Raw genomic sequence first — 15,490 nt, forward strand, 5'->3', positions numbered from 1 at the left:
TAAATGTTTGGATTAAATGTTTTTCAATATTATTATTCTGGGATTAAAGTCAGAATTCTGACTTTAATCTCAGATTTCTCACTTTAATCTCAGATTTCTCACTTTAATTTCAGAATGTGGCACTAATCCTTTTCCGTCGGTGATCGTTGATCTAATTTTAAACACTTCATATACTGCTTGTTGACTTAATCTTTAAGAATATTTTGAGTTATATTCGTTCACATAATTTGTATAAGGCTTCAAAACGTGAGTCTGTGACGCATGCAGTGGTTAAATGTATGAAATAAGTGTAGTGGCTTAAGATATCACATTTTGTCTTGACATATACTAAAGAGAATCACTAAGTTAACATTATACTAACAGTATAGTAGTCTTCAAATACACAAAAAAAAATCTTGGTATAGAACTACTTAAGTCTTAGTTAGCAGGTGCTAGTCAAGACTTTCTTGCCTGGGGTGGCCCGACTTATGCAGGGGTTGCAATTGCACACATACACATTTAGGAATGATTAACATTACTTACACTTTCTATTCCTGTAACCTGATCCACTTTAATCACTGACATTAAAGTATTACTCAGATCAGATGTTGTATTTATGTGTATGATTTCCACATGTCAACAAGAGTGTAACACAAGAGAGGGGCAACATATTTTAGATTTGAAAAGCAGAGGTATGTCCAAAGTCTCTATTTATAGTACTAACAATAAACAATGAAATAGATTTAAATGCAAATAAAGGTCCCTGGAGTCTGTTACATTACAGCCCTAATAGTTGATTTCTCACCTCTGACAAGGCAAAGAGCCTTGAGTCATTCAACTCTGCCATGCTACCATTACCAAGCGGGATATATCTGTCACTGTCCAGCCTAGTTTGTAGTGTGTAATGAACTGCGGCCTAATGTTTGAGCAAAGTTGTTCTGCTGATGATCCTCCCTTGGAGGCAGTAGCAGAAGCCGAATGGGAGTAAGACAGTGGTGATAAGTAGTATCAAAGCCGGCACGGTGGAACAGCGCTGTTGGTATATCATGCCTCCCGAGCTTTTACAACTTTGTTTTGGCGCTGTTGTGGAGTTGCAATGTATAAGAGGCTATAGTCTAGGATGGCAAGTATAGGGTGGCCAGTCAGATTTTAAGGGGGGCCCACGCCGCCCCTGACCCCCACTTTAGATACGCCCCTGACTAGGGTGTTATTTTCTGGTGGTCCTTTACCCAGTGACTTTTGTGCCCTTACATAATTACATAACAAATCTGAGGGTATTCTAAAATGCTAAACAAACAAAAAGTATGATTTGCATTGTAAAGGTAAAATTACATATTTCTCTTCTGGAATATTTTGAAAGACTTAGCCCCTTTGAACCCTCATCACTACTTGGCACTAGACTTTTAAAATCCAAGAAGGCTGAAAAGTGCTATGTGTAATGTAACAATTCCATTAAATAATACATTTAATACACATAAGCATTTGATAATTAAATTTTCTTCATATGGCCCTGGAGCTCCCTGCCAGAGTTTTGTGAATTAACTTCTATTGTATATCGTGTGAAGCCACACTGACACCTTGTGGTGAAAGAGAAGCACTTCCTCCTGTCTCCGTCATGACTCTATCCACCATAGATGTGTTGAAAAAGATGAAGCTATCTGTGGCTCTTACAATACATCCTTAATCCAGAATTGATTACATCGATTAATGGGAATAAAACCCACTGAAGAGTTTTATGAATGGACGTTCAGAGTTAAGCCCCGCCCCCTCGCGTCATGTGCGAAAATACCCGGAAGTGGACTCAACTTGTCAACAAGAGAGGCCGACTGACATGGTAACGTACTTCTGCTCCTTTTCTTTTTACATCATTTGGACACATTATCACCTCTTCTGACCCACATGTTGTGATTTCTAAAGGTACTTTAATCCCTTGTGTTGTGATTGGGAGTATTTCCTGGTGGTGTCGCCCCCTGAAAAAAAGGCCTTTTAACGAAAGCAGAAGTGAGGTTGTTAGAAGCTAGCTCGACAGGATGCTAGCTGTGACTGAAGAGAGCAAGCAGCTGCTCCCTCCTTCTTTTTCTCAAAAAGAAACTAAACTGATGTTATCTTTACTTTGAGGGGACAAACTTAGGTTTATATGGACCAGAACGAAACAAACTAATAGTTTTATGTCACTTGGAACACAAAAAGACTTTAAAACTATTAATGCTCGGATATGTTAGCGTCTCTGGCGTCATCGTGAGAGGATTACAGGAAGGAAATCGGTGTGTGTGTGTGTGTGTGTGTGTGTGTGTGTGTGTGTGTGTGTGTGTGTGTGTGTGTGTGCGTGCGTGCGTGCAAGATCAAAATAACGTCCCCTTCAAGAGGCCGTGCTTACCATACCCGAGTATTGTGTTCTCTTCAGGATTTAGAACAATAAAGGGTTTATTATTATGTACGGTGGCCCTGAAGGACAAAACAAATTAACAAAAGATGAAACACTTTTACAAAGTTGGAGACAATTTGACATTTTCGAAAACATTTTTACATTTTATAAAACAAAATTACATCAGCTATAACTCTTTTACCAAGGCCAAAACACATTTTAAATTTAAAGCTGGGGTTAGTAGTCAGATTTAGATACACTTTTCTGTTATACTGGTAAAAATGATCTATATGTCAGAGTCAGTATCCGCTTTATTGGCCAGGTATGCTTGAACACGCAAGGAATTTGACTTTGGTAAACTGTGCTCTCTTTGTGCAAGGCATAAGAATAAGACCTACAAATAAAAACAAAGATATAATAACAATAACATCAGCTTTAAATACAAAAGAACAACAAATAGGCATGACTAATATGTACAGGCTAAAATAATATGATAATAGTGCAGTGGTGAGTAGCAGAGGTAGTTTTAAAAAATAGTAGTTAAATAATAAAATAAATAGAAATATGGAACCTTGCTGGAAGAATTGTTGCATTGTATATTTACATGTCCCAATGGCAATCAATACATAATGTGTTCTTTAAAAAGAGCGAAAAAAAAGCCTCTATCTACAGCCTGAGTAAACCTGGGAAATATCAAACCAATGTGAGGCTGTATCTGAGGCTGTATCTGAGACTGTATCTGAGGCTGTATCTGAGACTGTATCTGAGGCTGTATCTGAGGCTGTATCTGAGACTGTATCTGAGACTGTATCTGAGACTGTATCTGAGACTGTATCTGAGACTGTATCTGAGGCTGTATCTGAGACTGTATCTGAGACTGTATCTGAGGCTGTATCTGAGGCTGTATCTGAGACTGTATCTGAGACTGTATCTGAGGCTGTATCTGAGACTGTATCTGAGGCTGTATCTGAGACTGTATCTGAGGCTGTATCTGAGGCTGTATCTGAGACTGTATCTGAGACTGTATCTGAGACTGTATCTGAGACTGTATCTGAGACTGTATCTGAGGCTGTATCTGAGACTGTATCTGAGACTGTATCTGAGACTGTATCTGAGGCTGTATCTGAGACTGTGTGGTCTGAGGCCGTTTCATCTGAATTCTGACACATGATGAAGGTTTTGCGGAGCTTTTCCGATAATAAAGGCCAAAAAAAACCCAAATTTAACTTAAATAATTTTTTTGGGGAAAATGGAAAACTCGTAATCTTGATATCTTGACAGTGTCTGACGATCAATAAATGAGCTATCCAGACTTCACTCGTCTGTTGTACCAGGCTGTAAACATGTTTATTTCTGCTGTAAAGATCGGCTTTTTTGAATTGGTGTGTATGTGGTTTCCAGTACTTCCGGAGCCAGCCTCAAGCGGATCCCCGAGAAACTGCAGTATTTAACACTTCCGTATTGGCTTCAATTCTCGCGGCCGGAGGTTGCGCATTTTTATCAGCCAGACAGAATTGGAAAAACCCAAATAGAAAGAAAAGCATCTGACTTTAAAATGCCTGAAGTGATTGTTTATGATCATTTGGTTGTGGTTGTTTTTACAGCATTAAAAACAAATCAAATATAGAACAGCTCAGTCTCAATCATAAGAATCTAACTGACTGTTGTGATGCTATCTGGTGGATTGGTCATCAGGTGTCCAGATCATGAACTTGATAAAGTCTGAGACGTGATCCTTCACTCATCTTTTCTTCTTCTCTCACCTTACAGGGGAAGTCTTCCTGAACCAACCCTCCAAACATGGCTCCTCTCTGATGTTTTTTTTTCCACTCAGTTTTTAACACAATTTCCAGCATCTCAGAAGAGAAGCATTTCCACAATGACCGTCACTCACAACCTCTGTGCCCTCCTAGTTTTCACCTTCACAGGTGAGAGGATTCACATTCACCAGTGTGTGTTTAACTTCTGTTTGTGTGTGTGTCTGTGTGTGTGAGGTGCCTGCTTTGAGTGTATCAAGCAAAGGTTGTGTTTGCACTTCTCGTGTCGTACAGCGATTACAGTTTCTGCTTCTTTCATCCGCAGCGTGCAGCCGCTTTGAGCCCGCCCTCTGCTCAGGTGAGGAGAGAAACCCATCAGCTCTTTCTCTCAAGTTTTCTTTGAACCTACAATGTGACACAATGATAGTTAAAGAAGATACAAACCTCAGCAGATTACACTGAACTCTACTTTTTCTTGCTTTTGTGTCAAACCACACATTTTGATACTTAACCGTCTCTCCTTTGTGTTGTCGTGCCTCGCTCAGCCCGCTGCGGACACTCCCTCCAGGTTTTGGACAATAAAGTGGGAGAGATCAGGAGTTCTGCTTACCGCAGCTGGTCCTACCACTTCGGTTCCACTTATGACTGCTGGGTCATAAAGGGGGCAGAAGGAGAACCGATAGTCTTAAGGTAAAGGCAAAATAATTAGAGTGATTACAATCATTTGGCCCAAACTAGAAGCCTTTTGGAATTAAAAAAAATACTGGATTGAGCTCCAGATCTCACGCAATTTTCTCCTAAATTACAAGATCTCGTCAGATGTGATGTCATGAACGATATAAGATATAACAAAACTGATGCAAACAATTTAACTTTTAACATAATTACAGAAGTTTAAACAAAGGGAAATCTTCCAATCTACTACGTGAGGTTGTCTTTTCACTCACTTCTGCATTTGATCCATTTCCCAGCTTCTCCCAGTTCTCGGCTCGCTGTAGGAAGGAATGGGTGACCCTAAAGTCGTCCGCTGGAGGCGACCCCATCGTCCTCTGTGGCTCCAAGCTGCCGCAGCCAATGGAGTTCCCGGGGGGAAACATTTCAGTGACGCACCACTTTCTCCCGCATCAGTTCCCAGTATCATCGTTTCTGTTGAACTACGCCAGAGGTTTGTGATATTTCTTTTTATATAGCTTTGACATAATTCAAGGAGTTTGATGGAGTAAATGTGTAATATTTTAATTTAGATTTTTTTTTATATTTCTAAAAAATAACAGCAGGAAAGAAAAACTGGAATATCCACTATAAAGCGTACCACACATAAAGATAAAACTGAGTGAAATATAACTTCAACACGTTTAACCAAAACAATAATTTTGTTACGTCCTAACTGGTCTCCTGAATTTCACTTAAAGGTGACATATCCTGCAAAATCAACTTTTTAATGGTTCTCTACCTGAAATATGTTTCCCTGGCATGTCTACAAACCCCCCAAAAATGAAAAAAATCCATTCTGCCCCTGTTCTGATTTCTCCACCTTTCTGTAAATGTGTGTGAAACGAGCCATTTCAGTTTTCAGTGTTTTTCATACGTCACAACGCCATCCGGTCTGTAACGGAAGTCAGAGCTCGAAGCTTGTTCAGCCCATAGACTGTATAAAATACAACTCAACCCCTCCTCCGTTTTTCATTACCTGCATACATGTGTGCTAACAAGGAGCTTAGGAGAGAGGCATGCTAGTTGTAGGCTGTCTTAATAAACACAAAGGTCGGTTTTACTCCCCACGTCTACAGATTTGAAGATCTAGTGGATGATTTTTATTTTTCATGGATAAGTGCTAGTGCTAGTTAGCGAAGCCACATAGCTACATGTTCATCTCTGTGTACCAAGACACATGTCGATATACTGACAAATAAAACAACAAGAAACACTAAACCTCTGACCAATCGTTCAGAAAGGTCCTGCTGCAGGCGCGTCCCCGTCAGGATCAGATTCTGGATCAAATTCAGAGGGTTGAAGTAACGCGGGTCTGTGAGCAGCCGTGTATATTCAGCCAACATGTAAACATTAGATCAACGTGCTGGAGAGCCGAGGCCACATCCACTTCCTGAGGGGGCGTGGTCAGAGAGCTCATTCTCATTTAAAGGCACAGACCCAGAAAACAGCCTGTTCTGAGCAGGGCTGAAAAAGAGGGGTTTACAGGCAGACCAAAATCTGACTTCAAAGTGTTTTTTGAGCAATAAACTTTAAAGACATGTCTTGGGGACCTCTTAGACCAATATATTTCGATGAAAAAGAACATAATATGTCACCTTTAATCTGTCATCCTCTTCTTTCTCCACGCCTGCAGACTCTGATGACTGTCCGGTTACATCGTTCGAGTGCCTCGGAGGTCGCTGCCTCCCTCTCTCCTGGCGCTGCAACGGTCAGGTGGAGTGTCTCAATGAAGGCGTCGGCCTTGGCACCGACGAACAGGGCTGTGACGCCGAAAAAGACACAACAGCACCCGTTCTCAAATACGGTGCCACGCGAGCCGCCGACACCAGAGCCGCCGAGTCCAACACGGAGGGGAACCACGACAGAAACTCTGAGAGAATAACATCTGTGGAGAAGTTACAGGACATCGATTCTGAGTCTGATCTGTGGGCGCTGCTGAAGGAGCGGGCGGATGAGGAGGCGCAGGTGGATCGAGAGCAGCAGCAGACTCGCAGGGAGCCGCTCGTGACGCCTGCTCCTATTGAGTGGCCCTGCGGTGGGCTCCTCCAGACGTTCTACGGGACCTTCTCTCCGCCGGCTATTCGTGGCCCAGCCATGTTCTGCGTCTGGACTCTGGACCCGCAGGACTCAAGGCCCCTGAGGCTGGACTTGCAGCAGCTGGTTTTAGGGCCCGGGGATCGACTCACGGTGTACAACAGAGAACAAGGAAAAGGAGACGTTATTAAAATTGTGAGTTTGTTTTAGAGTTTGAATCTGATTCTTCCTCAGATACAATTTGTGTGAGTACAGAAATAAATAATCAACAGGTTGTGGGTTAATATTAATGTAGTTAGAGGAACAAGATAGAGCTAGAAGAGAAGGTTTGAATACAGTCCTAATAAGAAAGTATTAAGAGGGTATTTTGGTAACCTGATGTCCGTTTTCTGCATTTTGACAGATCACCAGCGCCTCCAATTACAAATCAGTCCAGGTCGAATCCCACACCGGCCTGCTGTCCATGACCTACGAGACCCTCCCCGGCTCCGAAGGCAGCGGCTTCAACGCCACCTTCCACGTCGGTACCTACTGCCCCCCCTGGGAGGGCCGCTGCGGGGGAGCTGCGGGAGGTTGCTTCACTCAGGAGCAGCGCTGCGACGGGAAGTGGGACTGCCCTGAAACGGGCAAGGACGAGGAGGGCTGCAGGGGTTGCAGCCTGAACCAGTTCGCCTGCGGAGTCGCGGGGCAGAGAGCGGTGGCATCCACTCACTTCGCAGGCAGACCGGTTTGCTACCCGGTCTCTGAGAGATGCAACTACCAGCTGTACTGTGCTGACGGCAGCGACGAGAGGGACTGCACGGTGTGTCAGCCGGGGACTTTTCATTGTGACAGCGACAGGTAACACAATATCCATCATTAGCTTAAAAAATCTGACTAAACTTACTCTACTTGATTTTGTTTACCAATATTTGCTCACACAACTATTCAATTTTGTATCATAGAAGACTAAGAAATCAGCAAAACTCACATCTGATCGTTGTTTGTCCTCAAAAAATGACCTAACTTATTGATTTTCTAGCTTTCTAAATAAGCAAACACTATCACCCCGTGTTTATTCATTGCTTCTGTAACAAAAAGTTACAAAATAATCTTACTCTAAGGTCCATTTGGAAGCTGTTCAGTAGATTTTGATAATAGGTCATCAGTACACTGAGTTGCTTTAGGTTCTTGCACTTTAAAATTTAATTAAGCAGTTTATTCTGGACCGTGGAGGCAGAAAGACTCTCACTTGAAGTTCTTGTCTCTGTTTAGCTGCAGTTGTTTTGTTTCTTTGCACATTGTTTTGCCAAATGAGTCTTCACACTCTGTGGTCACATTAATTATCGAGGCTAGGTGCGTCTTGTCTAACAAAAGTGTGTGAGTCAGAGGGTGTGTTTGCATGTAAGAATTTAGATAGATGTTTTGACGGACTGGTTGAAGACTTTGTGTCGTGTTATTATACCGCCAATCATGGTCTGACATGCGGACTCCAGCGTTTTCATGTAAACGCAGATTTTCTTTTTAAAACTCAAAGGAGAAACGTTCTCTTGTAAACAAGACCTGTATGAAATATGAAGGTGAACGGCTCACTTATCATTTCTATAATGTCATTTTTGATGCCTGTAAGCAGTGTGAGGGGGTAGGTGTCAGACAGGATGATCTGCAGAGCGCAGATGTGGATTCACTGCATACACAGAATAAAACATTACTTCCATCCCTTAAATGAGCTTTACAATTAATTCCAGCATAACCTATTAACACACAGTTTAACACCCAATACTACCGTACCTAATCATGTGCAACAAATCTGGTTTGAAGTCATGCGGTTTAATGAGAATTCTTCTTACTGACTCTCAGTGTGCAGCTCCATTTACTCTCACATTCTCATACACAAGCGTTCCTTTGTATTCTGTCTGCAGGTGTGTGTTTGAGAGCTGGCGCTGTGACGGCCAGGTGGACTGCAAGGACGGAACTGACGAGCTCAACTGCACTGTCATCCTGCCTCGAAAGGTCATCACCGCGGCAACAGTGGGCAGCCTAGTCTGTGGGCTGCTGCTGGTTATCGCCATGGGCTGTACCTGCAAACTGTACTCGCTCAGGACCAGGGAGTACAGGTAGAGGACTGTTTTTAAAGCTCATCTTAGTGGAAAAGATGTTTAACATTTGAGGGGTCTTCTTGTTCCTCAGCGAGATTCTGATAATCTGAGACAGTGAGTCAGGTGTTTGTGTTCTTACTATGTGACCAACACAAAGCAGAGCCTTTCACAACACAACCAGAACACTGTGTACTCTTTATGATAAGAGCAACAAGAAGTACCATGTTGTTGTTGTGAAGTGTGAGCCTCCCACGCGCGATGTATCTCAGCCAAAGTGTGTTATGTCATGTGTACTCTTCTGAATAAGTTACATGAATACCACCTTTTTATGAAGTGAAAACTCAACAACAGGAAGTCGTACAGTGAGCCGATACAGCGATTTAAATTTAAACGTCAAGAGCTGGCATGAATCAAATCGTCCTCGGAGTGTTACCACAGCTTAATCTGTGGGTTTTTGTTTTTTTCTTGCAGCTTGTTTGCTCCAATCAGCCGCCAGGAAGCGGAGCTGATCCAGCAGCAGGCTCCTCCCTCTTACGGTCAGCTGATCGCCCAGGGCATCATCCCCCCTGTGGAGGACTTTCCAACAGAAAACCCAAATGAGGTGAGAGGAAGGAGCACCACAGAAACTGGAATCATTCCAAAGGGATGTGTATCGTAGAATGAATGAATGAATGAATATTTATTTTGGTCATTGATTTGAAAGAAGAAAGGTATACAGTTTGTGTGAGTAGCAATCTTACAATAGTGAACACAATTTGACAAGTTCACTCTGGTTTGTTTCACACGATAAAAACAACAATGACCAAAAAAGGAATAGGTTGAAGCCCAAAGCTTATTTCTGCCTATCCCGTACAATCCAATCTATCTGTATAAATACATATATATACAAAAATATATGTCTTTATATATGTAATTCCATATATAGGTAATTATGTATAATTTTATAAATACTAATTAGGTTTACATTTTATAATTATTATATATTATATTATATTTTTTATATATTTACATATTTACACACACACATATACACATATATATGCATGTATATATTTATATATAAAATCATTTAATTTCCATTCTTGTCTCTATTATTAAATTTAGAGGTAACATAAATTAAGTAATTTATAAAAATAAATAAATAAATAAAAATAAGTAAAGTAAAAAAAACATTAATACAAACTCCTTGATGTTAAAAAAATTATAATTTTAATTTTCAACAGTTATTTTTGAAGGCTTGAATTCTACTTGAATCTAAATATCATCCTTAAAAATGCTTACAATTTCAACAGGTATATTATAATTTTTTAAACCTTAATTTAACACCACCTATATTTACTGCTGAGATTTTATATTAACCGCTTGTTTTTTTAGGTACCTAGAAAGTGCTTAAAAAGGCTAAATTGTATAAACCCTGTTGGCCCCGATGTTTTGAACACACTAGAACGGGTTCCAAAAATGTGGGTCTGGTCCCCATGGGGGGGGGTTGCGAGACACGAATGGTGGGTCATGAGATGTCTTCCAGATATATATTTTTTAATTATCTAAACATAGTACATTTTACCCATTATAGTAAAAAATATCAACAAAATTAGTAGCTAATCTTGAAATAAAATCTTGAAAATAGAAAATGTAATGAGTTTTCTGCCTTTCTTTTGTTGTCAGATGACTCCTAAGTTTAGAGTTAGTGAACAGTTAATTATCAAAAGCATCAGCAGCAGCAGGTTAATTCATAAAGGCACAGGAAACACAACCACATGCTCATATAGGTAGGCTAACTTTCTGCAGACCAGCTAAATGAAGCCACATTAAATCATTTTGAAGGACAGTGGGGGTCGCGAGTTTTGGCACCTATATTTTGGGGATCGCCGGCTGAAAAGTTTGGGAACCCCAGCGCTAAAAGACTGAGCTGCCTTGTAGCGTGATTTCATATCCCAGTGGGATTCAACCGCCTGGCTTACAGATGCATTGATGCCTCTTTACCACCTCTTCATGAGTTGTAAAAAATAATGGAAAATGGTGATAACACGATTCAACGATCCAAAGAAAAAAAAAGAAACTATTTTGATCATGTATTTACAGATGCAGTCTTGAGTCTACAATTGTCAGCTATCAATGTATCCGAGATGAAAACGATTGAAGGATAAGTTGTATCTCTAAGATTGTGTATTGTGAGCTTTGACAGTTATATGATGATGAAATAAAAAAGCACACGCCTCTGAGTTGTTCCTCCTCTCCTTTAAGCATCCAGACATAATCTTAATGTCTGAACTCATGTGCTTCACTTCAGGAGCCATATTAATCCCAGGCTGGCTGTGTGGCTGCAGCATGAAGAGAATTAAGACTAATGTGCTGCTACTGTGCTGGTTCACACTGAGGTGCTGTTTAACTAGCGGGGGAGGACACATGAGGTCGCAGAGGCAGAGGGATTAACTTTGAAACAAAGTCTGTTCTGTCTGATGGGATTTGGCAAAGCTACATGCTCATTCCTTGAACTGAGATCGAAGGTGTTTTAACTGATTCTGAACTTTCTGTTTCAGACCTCCTCTCTTTCTCTGAGGGGAATTCTCCAACTCCTCCGCCAGGACGCCGCCAACTCCCCTCACCGCAGACGTCGGCCCCGATTCGTCCGCCGGGCCGTCCGCCGCATGAGGCGATGGGGTCTAATCCCCAGACCTCCCTCCAGGCCGAGCCAGGCGTCAACCTCCGGCCTGCAGCAGACGGACGCCACTCCCACCGGTCAGGAACCGCCCCACTCCACCCCTACCAGCTCCTCGTCAGCGGTGGAGGCGGTCAACCAGCCGGTGCCTCAGAAACTCGGCTTATTGGTCCAGACGGAGCAGCAACAGCAGCAGCAGCAGCATCAGGAAGCCCCACTTCCTCTGCTTCCACCACCAGCGGCTTCCCCACCTCCACCCCCGTACGCTCCCCCAGCTCCACCATCGGCCACTCCTCCCGTCCCTCCCAGCAGCCCCTCTCTGGCCTCCATCTTCCACACGCTGGGACTGAGTATCTCCCTCTTCCGAGCCTCGCCCTCCTCTTCCTCCTCCTCCTCTCCCTCCACCAACTCCATGCCCCTCTCCGCCTCCCCTTCCTTTTCCTCGTCCTCTTCAGACGACGAGGTGCTGCTCATCCCTCTTTCTGAAGACACCAACTCAGAGGATGACGTACCCATGCTCACCTGAATAACCCCCCTCTCCCACCCAGTGACTTCACCCAAAACCCGACCCCTTGTCTTCTTCACTAACTAATCACAATTGACCTGATTCACAAGGCGGCCATTTTCTTTTGAAAGCTCAGTGTGGGAAGCTCAACTGCTCAACTGCTGTTTGGATGGAAGAGTGCTTTTAGGTTGTAAGCGCTCAAAATGCCATAAATCAATTATTCTTCATTTCAAATTCAGATAGCAGCTAGCTAGGTCGCCTCCTAGCTAGTATTACCCTGCGCTAGCAATTGCAAACATTACCTTTAGAGCTAATTGCGCCGCATTCATTAATATTAATATTCATTCATGTAAGCCAATGGATAGCAAGTGTTTCTCTTAAGTCTGTTTATGCTTTCTCTCAAGTAGCGTTTGGCTACTTCCTAGCTTGTAAAACATATAAACCAGGAAGTAACTTAATGGTAGTTAAGCTTTTGATTGTCTTTAAAGTATTATAGAGAAGGTATAATTTGCTAACCTGAGCCTTAAAGTGGCTGAATGCTAACATTAGCTGTTGTCTGATGGTAGCTAATGGGTTATCTTTTAACTTTCTTTCTTTTCTTTTCTTTTTTTTTACCAGTTTCAGTTTTTTAATGCCGATTTGATCAAATATTACTTTTTGCATATGGTGATGTCAGCATTCAGCCACTTTAGAGCTCGCAGTATTAGCCAGAAAGTGACAGAAGCATAGACTGTATAAATAATGGACGTAGTATCCGTGACGTCACCCATCTGTTCCTGAGTGCTGTTTTGAAGCCAATTGACGGCAGCAGCCATATTGGAAATGTGGAACTCAACCAGGCAGAGTGTGACATAAAGAGGCGTAGTCTGAGCCTCCTAGCCAACAGCTATGTGTTAACGTCCGGGAGTCAAGTCAGTCATGTCCTTATTTGGGCATAAACTTGTAATCTTAATATCTTCTGAACTGTCGCGTTAGAGAAAAATTCACCCCCCCGTACAGTGTGTGCCGATAGAGTGATTACCTACGAAGAGCCAAGCCGTATTTTGAACCAGGCTGTAAACATGTTTATTAATGCTGCAAAGATCGTGTTCTTTGAATTGGTGTCTATGTGGTTTCTGGTGTTTCTGCAGCCAGCCTCAAGCGGATTCTCAATGAATTGCAGTTTGTAACACTTCCACATGGGCTTCATAATTTGAGACCGGAGGTTGCCGCTTGGACAGAATAAAAGGGTAGTGATAGCAGTGAGTAAGACACCAACAGATATGTTAGCAAGGAAACAGCGGTATGCTAATGTTAGCTGTTATCTGGTAGTTAATGTGTAATCAACTTTTTTGTTGATACACATTTTTAAAAGTTGTGTTTTTTGGGCATTTTTGCCTTTTTAAAATTTATTTTAATGATAGGACAGCTGAAGAGAGACAGGAAACGCGGGGAGTAGAGAGTGGGGGAGGACATGCAGCAAATGGTCCACCGTCCGGGAGTCCAACCGGCGACCTCTGCGACAAGGACTATAGCCTCTAGACCGCTATGCCACCAGCGCCCCAGTTGAGACACATTTAAGTGCGTTTGTCCCTCTTTTACAACATCCTAACTTATTTAAGGTGTAATTTAAAGCTGCTGTGAGGAACTTTTGCCTTTCCTCTTAGATCTTATAACACTTTCAAAGAGTTGTGTTAATTTTTCGTCACTTCCTATCTAACGTAGATATTAGATAAGAAGTGGCTGAATTCTAACATTAGCTTTTATCAGAGGCAAGCTAGGTGGATTGATAGTTAATACAGCAGATTTCCTTTTAGATTTCTACATCTTTCAGACCCTGAGCGGTATGACACAACAGCATTTGAGCCACCCACCCTGAGCGTGATGTCAGAGGAAAATGGCCGCGTGTGAAAACAGTCGATTGAACCCCAGTCTTTCCACGTTTGTTTGAACTTGAGCACAGGAGTGGCCCACGGCGAGACTCACCCGCACTGTGCAAGTCTGGTGCCTTTTTGAAATTGAGTTGTTGACTTATGGAATCAAGTATTTGACTTCTTTTGTGTGTTTTTTTTTTTTTTTAAAGAGACCTCCTTGAGAAAGTTTTAGACACAAGCATGGCTGACCTGACGTATGTTTGAGCGTTGGACGTGCACTTAATTAAACGCTAGGCTGCACATTGAAGGTAACCTTTTGCACAGAAGAATCTTCCCTATCCTGAAATGGAGGCAGGCTGCTGTCAGATTGAATGATGAGAGTTTTTTTTTTTTTTTTAGATAACATGATGGAAAATATTGTGTTTGTATGACTGCATCTGTGTGAATGCATTAGCATTTCAGTCTTACGTTGACAGTGGAGTATGTTCGTAGATGTGTATTATCACATACTTCTGCCATCTGCATCCAGTCTCATGTTTTATCACAGATAATTCTAGAAAAATGAATTACCCCCCCTATTTAAGTGCCTTTTGAGGAGTTCCCTGTACATGGTTGGAAGAGTTTCGGATGAGTCCTGATACACACGCTGCACACCGACACACACTGAGGCACGTTTTCAAACACTTTAGCACGCATTGACACATCAGAGGCTTTATTATACCTGAAAATAAACGCATGTCTACTCTGCAATAACTATTTGGGACCCATATTTTCATACCGACACCTTGATGTACCTTTCCCAAGTGAATGTATGTAATCAAAAGCTTAAGTGTCAAAAAGACAATCTGGTGCCTGATGATAGGACGTGTGTATGTGTGTGTGTGTAGTGTGCACAGGAAGATGAGGCGCCCCAGTGATTAAAGAGGGCCCCCGATTTCACAAAACAAACTCAACTTGAACCTTCAAACCTGAGGGGAATCGATCACAACAGTTTCATGGTGTGCCATTTGTATTATTGTACATTTTATTGTGTTTCATCTTAAGTCAATCCTCTTATTTTCTTCCTCCTTTTTAGTTCCATTTTTGCTTTGTTGAATGTATTCGGGTCGACCTGGAGTAGCCAGAAGTTTTTAAATTTGCGATGTTCAGAGGTAACTGAGAGAGAAAGTGATTTTATGGTTTATTAGGGTCAACTTCACTGTATATAAGTAAAATTGTGGCTGAGATTAAACAATTTGCACTTTTAGGTGACGCGTATTGTGTTTATTGACACCTTACACCTCAGAAACAGAGAGCACAGACTCGCTGCATTGTGCTTTGTATTCAAGAGTCTCACTGAGGTTCACAGACTCCTGAGGGGGGGTCCACAGACGCTGGTCTTCAGGATCAAATAAGCACTACTTGTCTCCGGTGAGGATTGAGGTTGCATGGCTGGATTTGGGTCACATTCACCTGGAAGGTAATTCTACTGAGATCTTTTGATTTGATTAGTTTATGATGCTAGAAAAGAACATTAAGATTTTGTAATTAAAAGTGGAGTCGATCA

At 42.0% G+C, this 15,490-nt stretch overlaps 1 protein-coding gene across 2 annotated transcripts; it reads left to right on the forward strand.

Moving 5' to 3' along the window:
- The first annotated feature begins 1,586 nt into the window (after window positions 1-1,586).
- lrp10 (low density lipoprotein receptor-related protein 10) lies at window positions 1,587-15,190 on the forward strand. 2 transcript variants are annotated; one of them, XM_034676991.1, is made up of 10 exons: window positions 1,587-1,813; window positions 4,115-4,272; window positions 4,427-4,459; window positions 4,647-4,791; window positions 5,073-5,266; window positions 6,449-7,044; window positions 7,253-7,689; window positions 8,751-8,945; window positions 9,399-9,528; window positions 11,468-15,190. In XM_034676991.1, exons 1-10 carry the CDS (start codon window positions 1,755-1,757, stop codon window positions 12,110-12,112), a joined length of 2,592 nt encoding a protein of 863 aa, XP_034532882.1. In that variant the 5' UTR covers window positions 1,587-1,754; the 3' UTR covers window positions 12,113-15,190. The 2 variants fall into 2 exon arrangements, with proteins under 2 accessions (XP_034532882.1, XP_034532881.1); XM_034676990.1 differs by lacking the exon at window positions 1,587-1,813 and having other exon boundaries at window positions 4,114-4,272.
- Window positions 15,191-15,490: the final 300 nt, after the last annotated feature.

The sequence above is a fragment of the Notolabrus celidotus genome, chromosome 23, assembly GCF_009762535.1.
Source record: "Notolabrus celidotus isolate fNotCel1 chromosome 23, fNotCel1.pri, whole genome shotgun sequence".
Taxonomy (NCBI): Eukaryota; Metazoa; Chordata; class Actinopteri; order Labriformes; family Labridae; genus Notolabrus; species Notolabrus celidotus.

Bases quoted from the DNA above. Each gene is read 5' to 3' on its own strand.
- lrp10 (XM_034676991.1), top strand. From the start codon at position 1,755: ATGTGCGAAAATACCCGGAAGTGGACTCAACTTGTCAACAAGAGAGGC. The intron at 7,690-8,750 runs GTAACACAATAT...TTCTGTCTGCAG, and splicing joins TTTCATTGTGACAGCGACAG to GTGTGTGTTTGAGAGCTGGC. The intron at 8,946-9,398 runs GTAGAGGACTGT...TTTTTCTTGCAG, and splicing joins CTCAGGACCAGGGAGTACAG to CTTGTTTGCTCCAATCAGCC.